Raw genomic sequence first — 22,380 nt, 5'->3', positions numbered from 1 at the left:
ACCGCAATTCATCAGATATGCGTTGCACTTTATTAAAAGCTCAATAACTTGACAACAATACTGGGTGATCACTTATGATATCACACATATTAACGATTAATTACCACCTACAAAGTCTGTAGCAGCGGAGAAGCAGAGCACCTCAAAATAACGTAGTGAAACAAATTAGTAGTTCAGTGAAAAGGTGAATAAATTAAAAGGCAACGGTAGCTTAAGAACCGCAAACCTTTACAATCTCCTGTGACAATTCTTTCCAGTGCAATAAACAAATTTTGAACCAGGGCATGTGTCTGGAGTGCGGATTGACAAGTGCAACACCACGCGCAGTATTTCTTACAAGGTTACACAGTTGACGAACAAATAAGGTCAAGTACGTACGTCACACCCGCTCAGGCAGCACACAACTGTACCACAGCAGTGTTTAAGGAGCTTTTTAACTACCATGTGACGTCTATGATGATGGGGTGTTCTATCACGTTACATAAGAGGCTTAACAGCCTCACAGCAGTTAGTGTCAAATAGATGTAAAGATAGGCAAAAATAGACAACCCCTAATTGTATAATTAATGAAATCTAGAATGCAAATTTCACGACCTTTCATCCGTAACGTTTCTCCTTGCAAAAATTATAATATTTCACTAACGATACAAAACTCATCACGTCAGTCAATCTTCAGCTTGGTTTTCAACTTCTTGTGAAATTTTGTGTTTCTCTTCACAAAGTTCTGCAAAGAAAACGGACAAACAATAACTTTTGGGTAGTGTACCAAATCAGTCTTTGAGGATTAATCTTCAACGTTTTAAAACTCAATTATTGCTTCATACAAAGCCACGCCTACACTTGTGCGAGAAGCATCAAAACAATGGGTTGTCAGACCCATAGCCGTAGGAGAGTAAAAAATTTTGGGGGGGCGAACAAAATTTGCCCAAATTTTCCAAACCTTGCCCAAATTTTGCCTTTGCAAACATATTGTGAAAAACGCAATATTACTCACAACCTCTGAGATAGTGTAGTCTAAGAACTCCACAAATTCATCAACTTGGCAGTGTACAAAAACACAGGCAGCAAAACAAGGCTGAATTAACTTTAAACTAAATAAACCATCAAATTGAAATAAGTCATCAAATTCAAAAAACATTGATCAACTTGGCAGTGTACTATAAAAACACAGGCAGCAAAACAAGGCTGAATTAACTTTAAACTTAATAAACCATCAAATTGAAATAATTTTCTTGTGGCACAAAAATATGTATATATATATACAGGCCTAACTGGATTCAACAACAAATTAAACTGAGAATTCAACAATAACTGGACAGCAGTGGCTAAATATCCATGCCCTCAGATCATTTCAAAATCTCAAGGTTCGTAAATTTGCATTGAAAAAATCTAAAATGACAACCTATTTACTCATCAAACTAAAGTAACATTACTTACTCCATGCTACTTAAAACCTTGCAACCTGAAAAGAATTCGACAGTTTATCATACTATGAGCATCAAATTTGCACCTTTGAAGAAAGCTAAGTTGCTATTAATTAGTATGAATATTGATCTCATTACAGTGAAGTTGTAGCCAATGTTTTTTCATTAACATCATTACCAAGATATTTTAAGTTCACGATGAAGCAACTACTGAAATCGTAGGCACTGAACTAAAACAACTCAAAGGCCTATCCTAGTATCCTATAGGTAATAGTTTCAAACTCAATCCTTGCCAGAAAATACAGACAACATCATCAATATCATACTATCTACATTGCCCGATATATTAACTGCATGAATTGGATGCCAAAACAACATAACACTTGCCTGTATATTTGATCATTGATTGCTATAATACTGTGTCATTCATGGTAAATAGCTGAGCATATCAACCCTAGGACCAGTAAACACAAACAGCAGTTAATACAAAAAATTCTTTTTATAGAAAACAATTCAACTGTAGCCCACAAAAACATGAAATCAAACACTGGAAAATTCACAGGTACTAAAACGAAGCTTAACATTCTCCACAAATTGCAACATACCAAATACAATATTTTCCAAAATTGAAGATGACACTGTTTACATTCATGGGAAAATTTTAATGTATGTCATACAAAATATTACACTATAACAATATACAAAGTTTTTAAACTGGTAAGATGTTCAAAACTCATGGTAAGATTGATTCTCTCAATAACTGGACATTTTTACAAATAAATTTATTAGTAGAATATAGATAAAGAAGCAAAAAACCTCATAAGATTACCAGTACAAAGCAGGGTTTCAAAATTCCACCAATGAAGAAATGTGTATATCCTAATGATTATTAGTAATAGCTTACCTCTGCCTTCTTATTGCATTATTTTACATTTTGCAGATATGATATATCATATATATATATACTAAATCGAAGCTTAATATTCTGCCCAAATTGCAATATACCAAATACAAAAGTTTTAAAATTGATGACACTACATTTAACATTTAAAACAAATGTTAATGTATTTCATACAAAATGCAACACTATAAACAAATTCCTAAACTAGAAAGATTTTGAAAACTCATGGTAAGATTGATTTGCCCAATAACTAAACATTTTTGCCCAAATATTTTTACAAATAAATAGGCTATCATACATTAGTAGAATATAGAGAAAGAAGCAAAAAACCTCATAAGATTACCAGTACAAAGCAGGGTTTCAAAATTCCACCAGCGAAAAAATGTAGTGTATATCCTAATTCCAAATGAACTTCAGTGATAAGCTTACCGGTACCTCTGCTTGCTAATTGCATTTTTTTACATTGACACTCTGCAGATATATACTGAATCGTGAATCGAAGCTTAACATTCTGCCCAAATTGCAATATAACAAATACAAAAGTTCCAAAATTGATGACACTACATTTAACATTTAAAGAAAAATGTTAATGTATATATTACATACAAAATGCACATAAAGTAATAAGCAAAAACCTCATAAGGTTATTAGCAGGCTACCCAGCAAGCTTAGAAATCTCACCTGTGAAGAAATGCAGCCTATGTACATGCTGGTGAATATCGGTACTAATAAGCTTAACTTTGCTTGCCAATTATGTTCTTTTACACTTTACTTTTTGCAGGTGGTGTTGAATCGAAACTTATCATTGTGCCCAAATTGCAATACCACATGCAACAATTTTCAAAATCGATGAAAATGCATTTTACATTGATTGGAAAATATTAATGTATATATCTCATAAATTATAACAATTACGTAAAGTTTCTAAACTGGTAAAATGTCGAAATATCATGATAAGATTGATTTGCCCAAATAAGTGCAGATTTTTGCCCAAATTCGCGGCGTTTTTTTTTCAGCGGGGGAGCGACCGCCCCCCCTGCCCCCCCATCTCCTACGGCTATGGTCAGACCACTCGGCATGGGAAGTGCATTTCAGCTGCAGTCAAGTCAGCAAATGAGATTTACTTGCTCAAATCGGACTTGCTTGGTCATCGCTTGTTAAAATGCCAAGCTTCGGCTGGCTCCGTTGTTACTTCTCAGGTTTCTCATTTGCCAACTTCAGCCACTTGCTGAAATGTTGCAAGCTCAGTTGTCTTTTGGCCAACTGCCATTTGCTCAGTTCACAACTGCTGACTTGTACGAAACTCAAAACAACAAACCCAAATATATCGTAATCCACTCACCAACAAATCCGATGGGTAGATTTTAGTTAAAACGTCATTTTTGTGATCAAGGCCTTTCGCTTCGGACACTTGTTTTGCCAAAACCTTGATCCAGTCTTCTTTGAAATTCCTGTCATCGATGAGTTGAAGTACCGACACTTTTTCTTCAGTTAGCACGACCTTGTGGCCTAATAAAGGCAGTTTAAGAATAATAACGTGATTCCAAACGTAACACAATAAATAGCTAGAAGCAAAGACAGACTATAATTGTCAATGCGTAATATGGCAGTCATCGAGTCAGCTGATTTTATTTTGATTGTGTGAAACATTTTTGTACTATTCGGTTTACAAAACCACAAACAAACTGGAGGTCCTATTGCGGCTAAATGTGCTCAATATCAGCACTCACTTAAACGTTCAGGTGTAGCAATCCCGCTGACAAAGTATCTGATGGCAAACACATTAGTGAAATCCTCGAGATCAACAACGTCCAAGATGGAGATGATGTTGTTTAAAGGAAGCAGGGAAATGTGCTGGAGATGAAAGGTTAAAGATTACTAAAAAATATCAATATGCTCATTTTTATAACGTGAATGTGTGTCTTCAGAAAACTTTAAAACAACACTGATAAAAAAGTCATAATCTACTGTTTATTGTACAGTATATCAACCTGAATAACAAAAGATAGAAAGTAAATGCATGCAATCTCGCCTTAAATGAAGTTGTTAAAAAATATGAGTCTCCTCCAAGTCAGCAGTTGTGAACTGAGCTAGCAACATTTAAGCAAATGGCCGAAGTTGGTAAATAATGAACTATGGTAAACTAACAACTGAGCAAGCCATAGTTTGGCAGGTCACAAGCAGGGTTGCCAGACCCAAATTTCAAAAAATGCTAAATGTACATAAAAAAGCATAGTGCAAAGTCAAATTTATCTCACGATTTTCATTTTATGTATATTGCAGATTTAATTCCTGAAGAGGGCACACGTACGTGTCGAAAATGTTTAAGATTATTTTAATTATGTTATATTTTTTGTGTGTAAAAAAAGTACAGTATGTTGAACGTGCTTAGGTTATTCTGTTTTATTTCTCTATGGTACATAAAAAAAATTGCCAAATCAGAAGAAAAAATGCCAAATGTTATTTTAAGCGAGTCAATCAATAAAAAAAATGCTTCATTGTTAGATAGGAAATTAGCCTTAAGTTATTCGGAATTGAGGGTCTTTTCTGACATCTTGATAACGTCATAATGAGGTAAAACTTTTGACGTCAAGTTTTCACATAACATCGCATCAGACCTTGGGCTTTTCGAAAACAAAAATGGTGAAAACACGAAATCGAAACCTAGAGCAGTGCTACTCAAACTGTGATACGCGTACCGGTGCCAGTACGCAAGCACTTGACTGGCGGTACGCGATTAGTTTGAAAATAATTTATTGAATAAATTGCTTTGGTCCGAATACGATTTTTCCCATGCTCAGGTTGCTTTTCTTTATCGGCATAACTTCCATGCTTTCTCATGCGGTTAAAGCTATATAGCTGAACCTTAATCGGGATAGCAAACCACTGACCTGCCGGTCACAAACGTCTCATCGCAAATTTTCAGTGAGCCACTAGTCTTTATAAAAACAACGATTAAATCTTTCAGAAAATAAATGTTTCACTACACATTTGGAACAAGGCCCTACTCTCATCTACTGTAATATCAAGCAGCATTGTCGTATAGCAGTACGACACAACATGGCCTTTAATGGTGCATTATTCATTATTATGGCAAGATCAATAGAGTGACCGAGAGTCGAAATCGACTGAACGGATGGTGATGATGATTATGGCAAGTAACTGGGTGCTTATAATGTAATGAAGCTTTTTTGCTCTTTATCGTTAGCAAATCATTTTGCAGTGACTGCATGCCTCTTGGCGGTTTAGGATTAGTGTTGTATGTGAACAAAAGTGAACTAAAACGAACATGGATGGTTGTCACTTTCCTTTTGTTAAAATTCCATTCTAAAACATAATCCTTACAAGGTGAAACACCCTGCCAAATTCCTTTCAAAACATTAAAAGATTAGCAGGCAGTAGTTTGTTAAAGTTGTTTGGTTGTTCATAATCTTGCGATATCAGATTTTCGTAGTGGAATTTTATGCAATCAGGCACACGAAGTCGTCTCAGCTCAGATATGAGTGCTGCATGTGTAAACCTGAAAACTACGCATTACCTTCAACAGAAGATGCAGCAGCAAGTATCGCATTGAATACTAACATGTAGCCTAATTAAAGTATGATCCACTTTTCTTTTGCAACCGTTTAAGGTCTCTTTGGTGACTCATGCAATGGTCGTATGGAATTGTACATAAAAAATCACTTTCAGACCTAATTTATTTCGATTCTGGAAATACCAAAGTGTTGGAGGCAAAAACTCCTTCAAGTTTGGTTCGACAATACAATACTTCATTGTCAGAACTTTGCTTTATAACAAGAGCATGAAGGTGAGACCACAATTTGTCGTTTGTGAAGCTGTGCTCAGTAAAACCTAATGAAACCTTCAAATCTAAAGAAACATTTATACTTAAAACATAAAGAAATCAGATCTGAGCGAAGACTTTTTGAAATGAAACGAATTAAACGCTTTGCATAAACAGATATCCAGACCCTCTCAGTCTCATATAAATACTAAATGTCTTTGTACAACAAAAATGGAAGACGCCATACTCGAGTTTCATCCTTGCTTGAGATCAGCAGTGGTGCATATCCAAGAGTATTGAGCAGAAATCGAAATTTCAACTTGATAGGAATTGTGGACTTCCTTGACTTGTGTGAAAATCAAATCTCCGTCGAAGTTATACTACGGTGTTCCGTAAGTTCGATTCCCGCTCAAGACACATGGACGTGCACCACTGCTGATCACAAACAAGGATGAAACTTGGGTATGGCGTCTACCATTTTCGTTCGATTGGGGTCTTAATGACTAAGTAAGTTGCGCTAAGGATTGTTAAAGCTGAAAAATCACACACCGTTAGTGAAAAACTATGAATTCGTTCATAGTAGACTTGTAAAACTAAGCTTTCCCTTGTTAGCTTTTTTGTTTTGTTTGGAACGCGTGACCAGGTACGCCGAACGACAATAATACCTCTGCTGGTACGCTGTATTAAAAAGTCTGAGTAGCACAGACCTTGAGGAGAGGTTATTTAACAAATAAAGGCGCAATTGAAAGAGATCGAAGTTTTATCTGTTTGTTATCATATGAAGAATTCATATGATCTTGAAAAACAAACAATCAAACACAAATATGAGCGAAATTAAGAATTCTTCAAATTTTGCCTATTTTCTAATATACTAATTTTAATAAACTCCGCTTACTGTCTGCTTTGTAAACGGTTGAAAGCAACACATATCTACGATGGGTGCAGCTCTATATAAAAACACATTAGTATTATTAGTACTTTCAATAGAGATCGTCCGTGAGAACGTGCTCTCCACTTTGCGATCTCTAGGACGTCGGTAAGAAGGTACAGAGCAAGTCGCTCTCCTTGTCTGTAGAAGCCATCAGTAAGTGTCGATACATCAACTCTGCCCAGATAACTGCGATTCGATGACACTATCTCGACAGGACAACCAGATACCTGAAAGCAAAAGTTGGCCTTTTTACGTTATTTCAAGGTCACTGGACGTGGACGAGGACGTTAAAACGATGTGAATTGTTTTTGTCAGTTTGGAAATTAGCATTTCTCACTAACAACGTTACAGTTTTTTTTACATCCCAACGACATCAGCAACCGCCAATGTAGGCTACCGCACATTTATCTTCGGCTTTTTGTCAGGCTCGTCTTTCCAGCACGCGTCGGCGTTTTTTACATCAACTAAAAGTGCGCAGACGTTTAATTTCACTGGATAGGAGTAGGTTGTCCAAGAAAGTGAAGTTAAAAATCTCACCCCATGGTTTGGTCATACTAACCTCATAGGCAATGTCAAATATTTTCATTTTTCCTTCAGTTTTTCGTTTGTCCTCGTTAATGTAAGAAAGCACTTCCTTTAGGTCGCTGATAGCCTCTCCTAACTTGGCATAGTCTTTCGAGCGCGATGGAGTCCGCTTTTGTAAATCTGCATTACAAAAATTTGGCCATCGTGTGAAATTCATTTCTCATCGAACTAACGCAGAAACTGCTGAATAGAGAAAAAAATTGCAATTTGCCCCAATGTAAAAATGACGGATTGTACTGTCTGGAAAGTGGGAATCTATAGGTAGAAAATAAGCATAGGTTGTGCACACAAATGAAAATAACACGTTTCTTAAGTACTCCTCCTGAAACTTGGTTCACTCTGTGCATACCACGTAAATAAACGTACCAGTGATGAGGAGGAGAAGACTTGGGAGTCGTTGCACTGGACGGATGAGAAGAGCATCCAGCGTCTGTTTGAGACTATCAGGATTATTGAAGCATTTCTCCATGAAAGCAGCAAATTTAGGATTTGTGCTTTGCTGCTTGTGTAATATTTCTTTCCCCATATCAAAGTAGTTGACATAAGGCGGATAGGCCTGCAAAGTGCACACAACGCACAGAGAATCATAGTTAACCTTGAATGACTTGTTGAAAAAGCGGTTCACGGAGATGTTTCTACGAAAGTTGAGAGCAAAAACAAATCGAAACTATTTACTTCGTCGAGTACTTGATTCTACTACAATGAACGCAATACTTGATGGGCAGGGATTCGTACTAAGTTTAACAGGAAGCAGAAAAGTAGATAGGGAACGAAGTTATTTTAGTTCTATACATATTGCAAGTCTAAGGAGGCATTACCAGGCTTTACAAATGCAAACATTGTCTTACGAGTATTAAACGGTCTTTGTTTTTCTTAATCACGTTACCGACGCAACGCTCTTCCGTCCATTCATCAATGACAAGGCTGACGTCACCATGGATAAGCCAGTGAGCGTCCGCAATGTCTTTTATTCCTCCGAACACGCTCTTTATGTCTTCAGGAGCAAGGATCGGGTTACCTTCTATAACCGCTTTTTCAAGAGGTTCTTTATAAACCTGCAGAATGCAATGTGTTGTGTGCATTGCAAATAATCCAAGCCTTTGCAGCTTGCTGAACTTCCAGTGATGTGAAGTTCACCAATAAACAGATAAATTTAAATAAGAGCAGACTATTTATATATATTAGTTAGGGAATATTACAGTCAATGATATCAGTCGCCTGCATTAGACAATTTGGCGGCTGTGTTTAGCAAGCAACTCGTCACACAAGACTTGCGGAAAAAATGAAGGACTGTCGATACCGTTATGACAGTTCTTAAAGTTTATCGATGTACAAAATCGTATATGATGGCTTAATATCACGAATATGTTCACTAAGCAATAGATACAAGTTTGACGAAACAAACTAGCATGCAGAATATCTATTTCAAGATCATAGAATAATCACAACACTTTTGAAGCAAGATGGGGTTCGCGGGTTTTCATAGTAATAATTAAACACTAACAACTGGAAAGAAAACTTTTTGTTCTGATGCATTGTTATACTAATTAGTATTCTCAGTTCACAAATTTACTCTTTTTTACATCGACTGAACGTCTGAATATGTTGAATATGGCTGATTGTCAAAAATGTCAACAAAAAACTCGACTATGACGAAAACGATAAATCATTTGTTGATTTGTGTTATCACAATAAAAATCATGACAAAAGTAAAAAAGCCACTACAGCCATCGATTAAATGGTTTTGTTGCTAGGTGTTGCTAATTTAATTGTTGCTGTTTTGTTGCTAACGTTTGCAAACATTGAATTAATAGTAATACGAAAAGAAAACGTTTTGTTGCTAATGCTAAGGAGATGTTTCAACTCTAAGATCTTTCGATTCAACCAAAGTTGTTTTTACCGACATAATGGTGCCAAGGCTTCTCAGGTAGCTTGTTTCAGTCTGGTGTAATTCCATCACAGTGCGATGGCGCTTTGTTGGAACGAAACCTTTCAGATTAGTTTCCGACGATGCACTGCGAAGTAACAACCATATGTTGGTATGATATAGTGGAAAAGTTTTAAGAACAACAAGGACAAACAACTTTCCGTTGCGTCAAAATGGCTGCGGAAATAATACATAATTATACGTTTCTGGTGTGGTATCAAATAGCATAATAAAGTCAATGGTACATTGAGGGCGTAATCACCTGGGCTATCTACCGGACTACTAAAAAAACGCAATCGTGGAACAAGACTCGCAGTAAATTGCATGACTGAGCTTTGAGACAGCGAATTATAAGTAGGACAGAAAATAAACTTTTTGCCTCATCATTCACTTGAATCAATTCGGAACAAAACGGTGTCACAAGGCGGAATGGCCCGTTTCGGTGAGTCCGATCCCTTAACGGGGGATTTTCTCAATTTTTTTTTTAATTATCGGGTACCGTAGCCTAATTATCATTGCCGTTTTAGGGTTAGGGGTTAGAGGTTAGGAACTCACCGAATCGGACTCACCGAATAGTAGCAGACCCGTCACAAGGTGTGCTGGTTGAAGATTGTGAAAAGTATACTATTTTAAAAATTAAAATTTTATTTCAAAGTCCTTCTGAGAACAGGTAGTAAAACCGAAATCAGTAAAGAGGGGCTGATCAGCTAATTGAAAACATTGAACAAGCTAGTGGAGGCTGTATGGAGTAGCATGAAAAAAAATAATTGACATAATGCACCAACGAAAGGAAATAAACAAATGCCAGAATCAAATAGACAATTAGACAAATCTAAGTAAACCAACATATTTCTGAGAAGCAAATTAATGGAAGAGATTTTTACACAGATTAACTATTATATAACTATTACCCATTCAATGTGCTTGAAAACATTTCAACACTTTCGAGATAAAGACAGAAAATCGAACATTTCTTGCTTCAGACAAAGCATTGCTATGCTTATGCCTGCTTTTCTGGTCTATGATGCATCCACGAACTACGGTTGGCCAATTAGGGTTACCCTAGCTTCCATCAGTAAACGGGACTGTCAGGAGGCCGACGTTCATGGTAGAGTTAATGCAGGTGTTGACAGAGCTACCATATCTACTTTGCTAAGTTTGCAATTGGAAATTAGAACATTTAAAATGGACAAAAAAGCTCTTATTCACCGGATAAGAATAATTTTTGAAATTTATACCTGAAAAAGCGTTACGAATACGGTACTAAATTTATTCTAAACGTTTCAGGCGCACCAACATCAGATAATCCAAAAATAGTCAACTTAGTTGTTGACTATTTTGTTACCGAACCACATTTATTTAAGCATTTAGAACAATTGAAGTACAAACATAAATAGGTTGGCTACCGTTCAGCCAAACTAATGTAGCAACCGACAATACCACACAAAAAAAAAAGAACAACCAACTGACTTATACAGGTCTTCAACAAAATAAAAGAACAAGAATCATTTGCAATTAATCACATTGCAGTATGGTGAAAAGTAAGAAGTTCTGTGAGATAGATCTGGTAAAAAAAATGCAAAATTAAAAGATTCCAAAAAAAAAACTTTTCAAATAAAAAATATTTTGATCAACAAAGTATCACAAATTCATCTTTTATGATGCTGCATCCCCTTTGAGGGGAACGTAACCAACATAAAGTCTAATCCCTCACACAAATGCGAATACACCCGAACAATTAGCACATGCCCCAAGCAGTTAGTTGAAACATGCTTTCAGTGCACAGTGCCTCCCCAACCTTGTTTGACCGGCAATTGACAGAGGTGCACCATGAACATTACACAAAGAAATAATGGGATACCCAATTGAACGTTGATGAGTTTTAGGGCTTGTAGTTGATATGATTTGACTTGCAGAGGTCCTTCTTTCATCATCGAATTCCTGATATTAATTGTGGTTAAACATAAATTGGATAAAATAGGCATTCGTCACTTCTGAGTGTAAATTTACATACTGATTGCTTCAATTGCAAAAGTACTGTAAACACTATCTGTTACTTTATAAGTGAAATGTCAACACAGAAATTTTCCTAGTTTCACAAAAATTTGATGACTACGAGTAAATAAGTTTATACCTCATAATCCGACAAGCCACGAACACACTGCTTTAAAGTGTGGCAACAATTTCCCATTGAAACATAAATCACGTAGCTACTAACTGTGATAAAATTTTTCACAATTCACGCTCGCTTATCCTAAATGAAACCTTTTAGTCCAAAGCTGTTAAAACTATAAGTACAGTATTAGTTACGCATCTTCTCCACTCAATAAGCTGGAAACTTAAAAGTACAGTATCTTTGCTGCTGAGCAACGAACTCTCTAAACGCAACAGTACAATAGTTGTTCCCTTACAACTACATCACTGCTCTAGTCTACAAAGTAAACTAATACTTGACATTAAATCCTTGGGTTTGTAATAATATATCGTTACCTTGTACAATTGTACATAATAACCGGTCAACAGACTACAAGTGATATTTTACTAACGAAGCACTCAAAATGATCCAGACTTCCTCTGTGTTTCAATGACAAGAAATTGTTTGCCTCTTACTTTCTTGTAAGATATTACAAGCAGACAAATAGCTGTCTAAATTTAGCTTGGGAGCATATCACTTCCAAGAAATAAAGATACATATACAGTACTGAACCATAATCACAACAATGTACTGGGCATAACAACAGCTAATTGCAATCTTTGGTCTCGTGCAGTAGCAATCATCATTAGGCACAAATCAAATATTCTACACAAGAAAAATCAGAACCTTCGCCAAATGATAATGTGAAAGTTGAGAAAATGTAAAAATGTTTATAGAAGTTCAGCCAGCTGATGAGAATATAAGAAAACAATTACTTTATTCCTTTCTGTTATTATATATCACATGCTCTGCTGTGGTACCTTGAGCAGATTTATCTGCAACTGTTGCATCCTATTTCTGAAGTACATATAGTACCGCTCTCTGCTATGTATGTATACTATAATCTTGAACAACTTTGTTGTTAGGTGGTGGATAACTGCAGAGATGTACGTATACGCCGCAAATTCTACGCCGCAGACTTGCGGCGTAGACTTTTTGTTTGCGCTAACGCTTGTGGCCATATTTTTTTGGATAGTTTGCGCTTGAGGCTACACCGTAAAGTTTTCGCGGTTTTTTAGCGCATAGCGTCAACGCATACTTTTTAATGAATTTTTTTCGCTACAACACGCCAATACCTTCCAGCGCTGCAGTTGAAAGAATGTTTTCAATGGGCGAAGACATATTGGAACCAAAACACAGCAAAATGTCAGATGAACACTTTCAGATGCTTGTGTTTCTTCGTGGAAATTCAAAATAAAACTTGTTTGTTTCGAGTGGTTTATATACCGTGTAAATGTTTGGCACCTAGCAAACAAAATTAGTTTAAGCTAGTGTATGCGCTGACGCCGCCAACTATTTTTACAAGTTGCGTTGACGCATACGGTGTATGTTTTTTCGAACGTTTGCGTTTACGCTGACGGCGTCAATATTTTTTGTATGCGCGTACATCACTGGATAACTGGATATTGATGTCAAATAACTATTCAGTCCACTACCAAGAAGTATGTATAATTGAATAACAACTGAAAGAGTACCGTATAGAGCTTTCCACCAAATCCATTACGTAGCCTACTCACGCAATTGTACTACAAAGCCTTAAAAAACTGAGCAAGCCGAAACTTGGCATGTCACGAGTCAGCAAATTCAGTTTAGCAAGCAATGATCAAGCTAGTCCCATGCTAGCTGAAAATCTCATTTGCTGACTTGGACAGTAGCTGAAACGTACTTGCTGAGTGGTCGCATGCCAATCTCGCAGCGGCATCTGTTTATTCAAAGGAAATTAGCTTATAATAGAGGTTAACAAATTTAAGTGTCAGCAAAAAAAATAAAACAGCTGTCAAACGGCCTATTGTAATTAACAAAAGTGGTTAATTAAACACAGTCTCAGCGAAAATACCTCAACTAAAGTCGCTAGATATCGCTATAGCCTATACCCGCAAGATATCAGCTAATTTACAACTACCTCACTGATACAATGGTCTAACACTAACAAGACACTAACACCCGGTCTAACACTACCAAGACAGGCATGGGTGCGCCTCAACCGTTTACGTACGGCGTCGGGCTTTTCCGCTTAACCATGCACCAATGGGGAATGGGCTCTTCCTCCTCCTGTGAATGTGGTGCCGAGGAACAGACCACAAACCACATCATCAATGACTGCTCCATCTTCAAGCCACCTAACGGAGTGGAAGGTCTGCGTGTCATGGATGATGAAACCAAAGACAGGCTGCTCTGTAGTAGCCTTCCAGTGTAGTCCGGAAACATTGTGAATCTGGGGTGGTAAAAGGATAGACCCTCGGCCCCAGACGCTCACACGACGACGACTGATACAATAACTCTCGCTGCATGGGTATGGGAAGGTAAAGACAAAAACCGCTTACCCAAATGATCTCTACAATTTCTCTAAATCAGAGGTTTTCAACCTGAGGGTTGTGAGACGTCTGAGAATCCAATGTATCGTTTTCAACTATTTCAAGTCATAAAAGATTAAAAACTGTGTTTTTTGCAATAAACTATTCTTGGAGTCACCTAAGGTTATAGGCCACTATTAAGCTTTCAGACGTTGTAAAGGCTTTAACAATAAAAAAGCTTAGGCTACAATATTTTTCATTTAATTTTTATGCATTGCTTTGTGCAGACTAAAGTTAACCACTATAACCAGTAACCAAACCATGCTATGGCAAAACACAAGGTTATTACTTATTAGAAATCTAATGTCGAATGTGAATTGGTCAGTATCGTTTCCAATAGTATTGAAAAATTTCAGAGTGTAGGCTATTTTGTGTTAAAGTTCTTCAGCAACAGTTCCACACACTGACAAACTTGTTAAAAAAATGCAGCACCAACTGTCTCACTGAAGCAGATTTCAATAAATCCATAGAAGATCGCAACAAATTCAAGTAAAAATGCGTAAATGCAGCTCATATTCATTATTTCTCTTATAGCTTAGTCTAGCCAAGCTTGATAGAAAGTGGAAATAATTGAAGAAATTATGTAAAAAAAGCTGTAATAACATCGTGAAAAGATATTATTGGTTTCAAAAGTTTGCCTTTTGCGGTTTCAGAAGAACAGCGAATAGATACATAACTGGATGTCGGCATGAATCCAATTTTGTTAAGTTTTGCTTTAAATATGCTTTTATTGAATAGCCTACTTTTATAGGGGTTGCGAGACTGCGTCGATTGCTCTGAGGAGGTTGCGGGGGAAAATAGTTGAAAACGTCTGCTCTAAATAAACAGAAGCTGTCACTGGATTCAAAGAAACCGCATTGGTTTTCTCTGAAAATGGCTGTCTCTGATTTGGGATTTTCCGAAACAGGCCATTCCAAAGATAATACTATTTTTCCGTCATCATACAGATAGTAAATGAAGTAACATGCAAAACTTCCCCACCTTTCTCTTAGCGGTGTTGTTACAGGCGCACTCTCAACCGGCTGTTGTACACTTTGTTCAACAATCTCTGCAACTGCCTCAGGAATATTTTCATCAAAAGACACATTCGATTGTAGGAGACTATCAACAGCAACCACAACTACTCCAGTAAAGTTGAGGAAAACACCCAGCTTGAAAAATCGTGAAAAGTACTCCAATGGACCAGGAAGTACAAATCGAACAAAAGAGAACAACACTGAAAATGCATTGTGAGTTATAATGATTCAATTTTGTATCATAATAGCCTATAGCAGGGGTGTGCAACGTGTGGCCCGCGGGCCAAATGCGGCCCGCGAAGAAAAATTATGTGGCCTGCAAAGATGTGCCAATTTTGAATTGTGTGCGGCCCGCAAAACGTGTTTATAATATATTATATAGTTTAATTTAGTCTGGTACGTGTGAACAATTCATTGTGGAGTGGATTATTGTAGATTTCACACCTTCTGTTAACCATTTTAGAAATCTCCCACCGGCCACCGCTAATCCATTGTATTTAATTATTTGGAATGTAAAAATGTATGGTCACATAAAAGGCATTATGAACAAAGTACGACTTTGGAAAGCTCATGAACAGACAGGAAATCTTTTCCACTTTCCAACTTTAAGAGACTATGGAATGCATCCTGAGAAGAAAACTGAATTAGCTGACCAACTTGAAAAATTATTGTATGAATTTTTGGCTCGTTTCAAGGACTTCAAATCTCATGAACATTTGTTTGGTATATTCGCTTCACCATTCAACACTAGGGTGGAGTGAAAAAAACTTTTTCTGTCATATTAATGAAGAGGGGTGTTAAAAGGGTGTCATGAGGTATAATATTGACTTTAAAATTATTTTTTTGATGTGGCACCCAAAATCGAGCGTGCCACCCAGCCCCATAGGTCACGCAAAGGTCAAAATCCACGAAAACAGCATAACTTTTTTTATAATGCTCCTAGAAAGCTGGGAGTAGGCTTAAAAGTTGCAGAACAGCTATGTTCCTATATGCTCTAAAAGAACATTTTGTTCTAAATGCATCTATTGAACAGATATTCCAAAAAAACGTATTTTTTCCATTTTCGGGGGCAAATTTATATGAAATTGCATTTATTTGATGCTTAAATACATTTTTTACTACACTTTGTTCATTTATTTTGGGTGTTATTATGGAGTCTACATATTTGGACAGATGGGAACCTTGGCTATTTTAATTGAATGGTTATGGTTGGTTACCTATGATGGTAGTTTGTTGGTAGGTAGGCCTACTATACCATACCGTCCTTAGCATTAGCATATTGTAGCGGACTTAATAAAGCAAGCGAATACTATCTTTTAATTTGATATTGTTATACATTCATCAACATTATAGAGAGGTACTTACACATTGAACAGGATATTTAGAACAGCACATATCTAGGTATTTAAATTAAAATAGAAAATGCACAATCAAACCATAGCTAAGCCACAATTCGACTGACTTGCCACCATCCCCAGTCCACAATCGAACAATTGTTCAATCTGCAGGAAGCTTAATTTAAAGCAACAGTAGCCAGCTTTGAGGAAATACATGCACATAAAACAATTGTACAGTAAAACCATAAAAAAGTGTTACAAGAATAGTAGGTATTTAAATCATCATAATATTAGTCCATTAAGAAGCAAAATGTTTCTTGGTGTCGAAGCGTTTCATTAAACACCGAGAGTTAATTTTTTGCCTAATCAATCCGTCACGTCTTTCATAGCCAGCAACTGAAGACGATGCCTCAATAACAAGTTTAATGTGCCTTTTGAGTTGCCGACTATGACATGGATGACACAATGGGGTGGATCTTACTTCTTCAAGCTGAACATTATTCAAGTGTGTGATTGCCGGATGTTTAGAGATGTCAGCCACGTTTAAATTGACCATTTTAAAATATTCTTTTGCTTTAAAGTTTAGCTTTGGCACCAAGAATCGTCGCACATCAACATTAATGTTGCTTAATTCACTTCCCCATCTGATTGATCAACAAATCCACCTTTAAAATCACCCATATCCATATTTTGAGTTGCCACTACGTCATGTTTTTATGGCTTTGGATGGAACGACAAAAAGCCCGGATACCTTTTCTGGAAGAATTGGAAAGGAGTAAAATAGAAGTGTATTTGATTGGCCAGTTATTGAGTTTAAGTCCATTTTAAACCAAAATTTTTCGTTGCTCACAAATGAAATTGTGGATAATCTCAGCACTGATCAGCATTATGCCTACAAAATATGTTGGGCGGTTATTCTCGGGCATGTGGATTATGATTTGGAACTTCTAGAAATTGGGCCAATATTTCACTCCCCGCGATTGACTCTCGCTTGCAGAATAATGCGGTATTATGTCTCAGTCGAAAAGCCATCTGCAATGCTTCAATTATTGACTGAATTTTGCATACAAGTATATTTCCCAAAATGGTTTCAAATTAAGCGAGAGAATCGAATTAGAAGTGGTGCAACAAATCTGTTTGGCCTCGTTTAAAAGATCGTTAAATTTCCAAATAAGAGAGTCAGGGACATTTCACTGTAAGTTGTGCAAAGAAATGCATTCTCTGCTCATCCAGAAAACATACTGTTAAGCATGTTATTGCTAGCAGATGGAAATAAAGATGTGAGGAGGATGGCTGTTAACAAGATTCTATCAATTAGAGGTTGTTTATCGAATTACACAATTGAAAATATGGTTATGGGTGATTTTAAAGGTGGATTTGTTGATCAATCAGATGATGAAGACGAATCAAGCAACGATAATGTTGATGTGCGACGATTCTTGGTGCCAAAGCTAAACTTTAAAGCAAAAGAATATTTTAAAATGGTCAATTTAAACATGGCTGACATCTCTGAACATCCGGCAATCACACACTTGAATAATGTTCAGCTTGAAGAAGTAAGATCCACCCCATTGTGTCATCCATGTCATGGTCAAGCTGTTGAAAGGCACATTAAACTTGTTACTGAGGCATCGTCTTCAGTTGCTGGCTATGAAAGACGTGACGGATTGATTAGGCAAAAAATTAACTCTCGGTGTTTAATGAAACGCTTCGACACCAAGAAACATTTTGCTTCTTAATGGACTAATATTATGATGATTTAAATACCTACTATTCTTGTAACACTTTTTTATGGTTTTACTGTACAATTGTTTTATATATATATATCCATGTATTTCCTCGAAGCTGGCTACTGTTGCTTTAAATTAAGCTTCCTGCAGATTGAACAATTGTTCGATTGTGGACTGGGGATGGTGGCAGGTCAGTCGAATTGTGGTTTAGCTATGGTTTGATTGTGCATTTTCTATTTTAATTTAAATACCTAGATATGTGCTGTTCTAAATATCCTGTTCGATGTGTAAGTAACACTCTATAATGTTGATGAATGTATAACAATATCAAATTAAAAGGTAGTATTCGTTTGCTTCATTAAGTCCGCTACAATATGCTAATGCTAAGGACGGTATGGTATAGTAGGCCTACCTACCAACAAACTACCATCATAGGTAACCAACCATAACCATTCAATTAAAATAGCCAAGGTTCCCATCTGTCCAAATATGTAGACTCCATAATAACACCCAAAATAAATGAACAAAGTGTAGTAAAAAATGTATTTAAGCATCAAATAAATGCAATTTCATATAAATTTGCCCCCGAAAATGGAAAAAATACGTTTTTTTGGAATATCTGTTCAATAGATGCATTTAGAACAAAATGTTCTTTTAGAGCATATAGGAACATAGCTGTTCTGCAACTTTTAAGCCTACTCCCAGCTTTCTAGGAGCATTATAAAAAAAGTTACGCTGTTTTCATGGATTTTGACCTTTGCATGACCCATGGGGCTGGGTGGCACGCTCGATTTTGGGTGCCACGTCAAAAAAATAATTTTAAAGTCAATATTATACCTTATGACACCCTTTTAACACCCCTCTTCATTAATATGACAGAAAAAGTTTTTTTCACTCCACCCTATTCAACACAGACATTAACAAAGCACCAGAACATATAACTTGAACTGATTGATCTTCAAGAGAAAACGGATTTGAAAGCAAAGTAGCCCATTTAGAAATGAATCTTGGCGATTTTTACCGAAAACATTTCAACTATGATGACTTTCCACATTTGAAAAATCTATGACTTCGAAAATGGCACTTTTTGGCTCAACGTATTTATGCGAACATTTTTTTTTCTAAAACGGCCGTCATGAAATCTCCCTATTGATCGGTTCTGACAGACCAACACTTGGAAAATGGATTTCAAATTGCGATCACTTCCATTAAAGTAAATTTGGAAAATACCAGCGGGAAAAGAAGCCAGCTGCAAACTTCTCACTGAGCTGGTTTAAAGACGGTGTGACAATAAATTTGAATAGCAGTTTTCTTCAGAAATTTATGCGTCCTAACTTATTATTTCTGGAAGGAGATAACCCCTAACATAAGAATAACATGAATAACAAAAAAACTACTCTTTTGTGCCTGCAACTACTAGAAATCACATGTTAAATAAACGTGCGGCCCGCGGTTTCACCCAGTTATTTATATCTGGCCCTCCTGTAATAAAGGTTGCACACCCCTGGCCTATAGTATGTCCTTAGTTATATTCAATGTCTACTATTTCAATTAACTACATTTTATATTCACTACAACAGTATTTTGTATATTGTTTGATGTAGCCTGCATGGTGTTGTGTTAGTCCGATATTTTGTGTGATGATTGTTAGAAATTTGAATTCCACAAACTTTGTGTCTGATGCAAATAAATAATAATAATAAAATAATAATATCTCTCATGGAAATTCTATAAATCAAGAAATCAATGATGTATTAATAATAAACAAAATATAATCCAACTTACATGCTGAAAGCATGAGATGGTGAACATATTGAGGAAAAGACGTGACATTGATATGTGTGTATCTTGTAATCCCATCGGGAAGCACTAATTCCATAAAAAGGATCAACAGGACACTCAAAAGACATACTTGTACTGAAATACAATAATGTCATTTAAAATAGCATGCAAAATAAGTACAAACATTATAAATATGAAATGCAACACATTCGGTTCAATTTGTGTTGCATTTGATGTTCATATTGCAAAACAGGAAATAAAACACAACAATAAGGAGTAAAAAATATTGCTCTTCATAAAACTTTCAAAACCAGTTTCCTCTTTTTACTCAAACAAGCAATTGGTAGCACGACAAGACTAATAAATTAATTAAATTAGTGAGCTCTTAAGCTGACGACATCCAAGTGGCTCTCTGTGACCTTTGTGCATTTGCAGTTTGTGTATTATTTCGTTGTTTTGTTTTGAATATGGACAGCTTTGTCTGACGCAAATAAATAATAAAAATAATAAACAAAAAGGATATGTATTACAGCTGGAAAATAATAGAAAGGAATAACAGTAAAATTGGTTGGTTTTGAATCTTTATCCTCGGACTGACAAAGCCTTGATAGGTTATCCCTAGAAGTTTGGCATACTTGTAGAGGCCTTTGACGCAGGGCCGGTTACTAAGATTGACAAAGTGAAATTTCCGATTGTTGAAGTGTTGTTGCCGGGGAATTATTTCATCCATTAGGTGCCGCTGAATAGAGAGCAGTCCTTAGAATGCGTTGCTCAAGCGTACACCCCAATAGTCGAACCAGCGGCACTTGATCTTCGAAGTCGACCAAGCGCCGCTTCTTCGTTCACGAAGTCACGCGCTAACCAATTGAGCTATCATTCATTCATTTCCCAAACAATGACAAGTAGGCGCTTGTCATGCTGTGGAATATATCAGTAAACCAACTAAACCATTTGCATTACTTATTTCATTACTCAACCAGTACCGTACACAGACTTAACCATAAACATACAACAAATTCAGCAAATTCCAATGAAACACATGCTTACCGGTAAAGTTACAGATAGCATGCATCAAGTAGAACCCATAGCCAGTAATTGTCATTTCTTCCACAGGAATAAAGTTTGAACCAAAAAATACATTCAGAGACAGTGATGAGCCTGCCAGTACACATGCAATGATGTGCATCTGTGTAAGCACCATGATTCAATTTGTTTCATCCACCAAGAATAAGAAACTTTTGTTCAACACTCAGCACTTTTCAAAGTTACAGTATATTTTAAATTGATTAACAAGTTAAATGACATGGTTTTACAACATAACAAATATGCTTGAGTCTACCTGGCTATTTCTTTAAAAAAAAAAATTATAAAATATTTCAATATTGTCAGAAAAGCAAACTTAAACAAAACCTTGAATAAAAAGGTCAATAGAGTTTTTCAGATGAGGACCTAGTCACCCAACTGCTTACCGCTACTATTGGGATAGTTTCATTTATGACATCACAATTTATTGTTTAAAAATGCCTTTGAAGACTCTCAAAGTAAAAAGTTCAGATATTTAGTTTTTTAGAATTTTCTTTAGTGTGTAGTGAAGTTTACATTGTCCTCGTTGTACTGTAACTGTAATTGTAGGAATCTTTTCACAAAAAGTTTCCTTTTTTCTATCTCTTATAGCTGTGCAACCTTAAAATAGTGGCAACACTGTTTTATCAATGTATGCTTACTTTGCCTTTCTCTGCATACTTGCGACTGCAGCAAAAAATAAAATTGAACAGTGACAATCAGATTAGGCCTAGTTTTGGGCTACCGTACTTTTGGTGGCAATTGGGCTGGAACATAAAAAATCTGGCAATACTGCACCTGACTAAACATGATAATGTGCGATAGCCACATAAACATGACAATTCCCTGTAGGATGCGATGACACCGCTAACCAATCAGAACATGTGACTAAGTGACTACCGGTACCTTCCAATTGTGACCCAACGAGCATTCAGCCAGAGAGTTGATCCTACTTTGTTTGGTAATTAAGTTATGGTTTGGGTGCGTATCGAATGACTACTATTGCCTTAACCCTCTACACCAGTGGTTCTCAACCTTTTTTGTTTCGTGGCCCATTTTTGTTTGCATAAAAGTTCTGTGGCCCATTCAGTTTTTATGTAAGAAAAAAACTACAAAAAAGGTTTATAAGCAAAATGCAGAAGAACATATTTCAAAACAGATAATTTATTCGACCAACCATTAATGAGATACTTGCTCCTGAACATTATTAAACAACGTATCACTTTCTGGAAGGGTTAAAGATAGCGCTCAACAAATACCATCCTCCACTTCAAGTCGCTTCCGAGCCTTCGTTTTCATCTGCACTAAAGTGGAAACCCCTGCTTATAAATACGTACTGCTGAAAAGCAGCAG

The 22,380-nt window shown here is 36.4% G+C and overlaps 1 protein-coding gene across 1 annotated transcript; it reads right to left on the bottom strand.

Moving 5' to 3' along the window:
• Positions 1-11: 11 nt before the first annotated feature.
• LOC145781122 (protein ECT2-like) lies at positions 12-21,311 on the bottom strand. Its single transcript, XM_082592880.1, has 11 exons — positions 21,013-21,311; positions 19,969-20,100; positions 15,082-15,316; positions 9,526-9,640; positions 8,474-8,680; positions 7,992-8,181; positions 7,600-7,745; positions 7,088-7,267; positions 4,056-4,179; positions 3,668-3,834; positions 12-724 (listed from the first exon to the last, which is right to left on the bottom strand). Exons 1-11 carry the CDS (start codon positions 21,164-21,166, stop codon positions 662-664), a joined length of 1,713 nt encoding a protein of 570 aa, XP_082449006.1. The 5' UTR covers positions 21,167-21,311; the 3' UTR covers positions 12-661.
• Positions 21,312-22,380: the final 1,069 nt, after the last annotated feature.

This window comes from Aplidium turbinatum, chromosome 12 (assembly GCF_918807975.1).
Source record: "Aplidium turbinatum chromosome 12, kaAplTurb1.1, whole genome shotgun sequence".
Taxonomy (NCBI): Eukaryota; Metazoa; Chordata; class Ascidiacea; order Aplousobranchia; family Polyclinidae; genus Aplidium; species Aplidium turbinatum.
The sequence above is the reverse complement of the archived record's forward strand: the minus strand, read 5'-3'. Positions and strand labels throughout refer to the sequence as shown.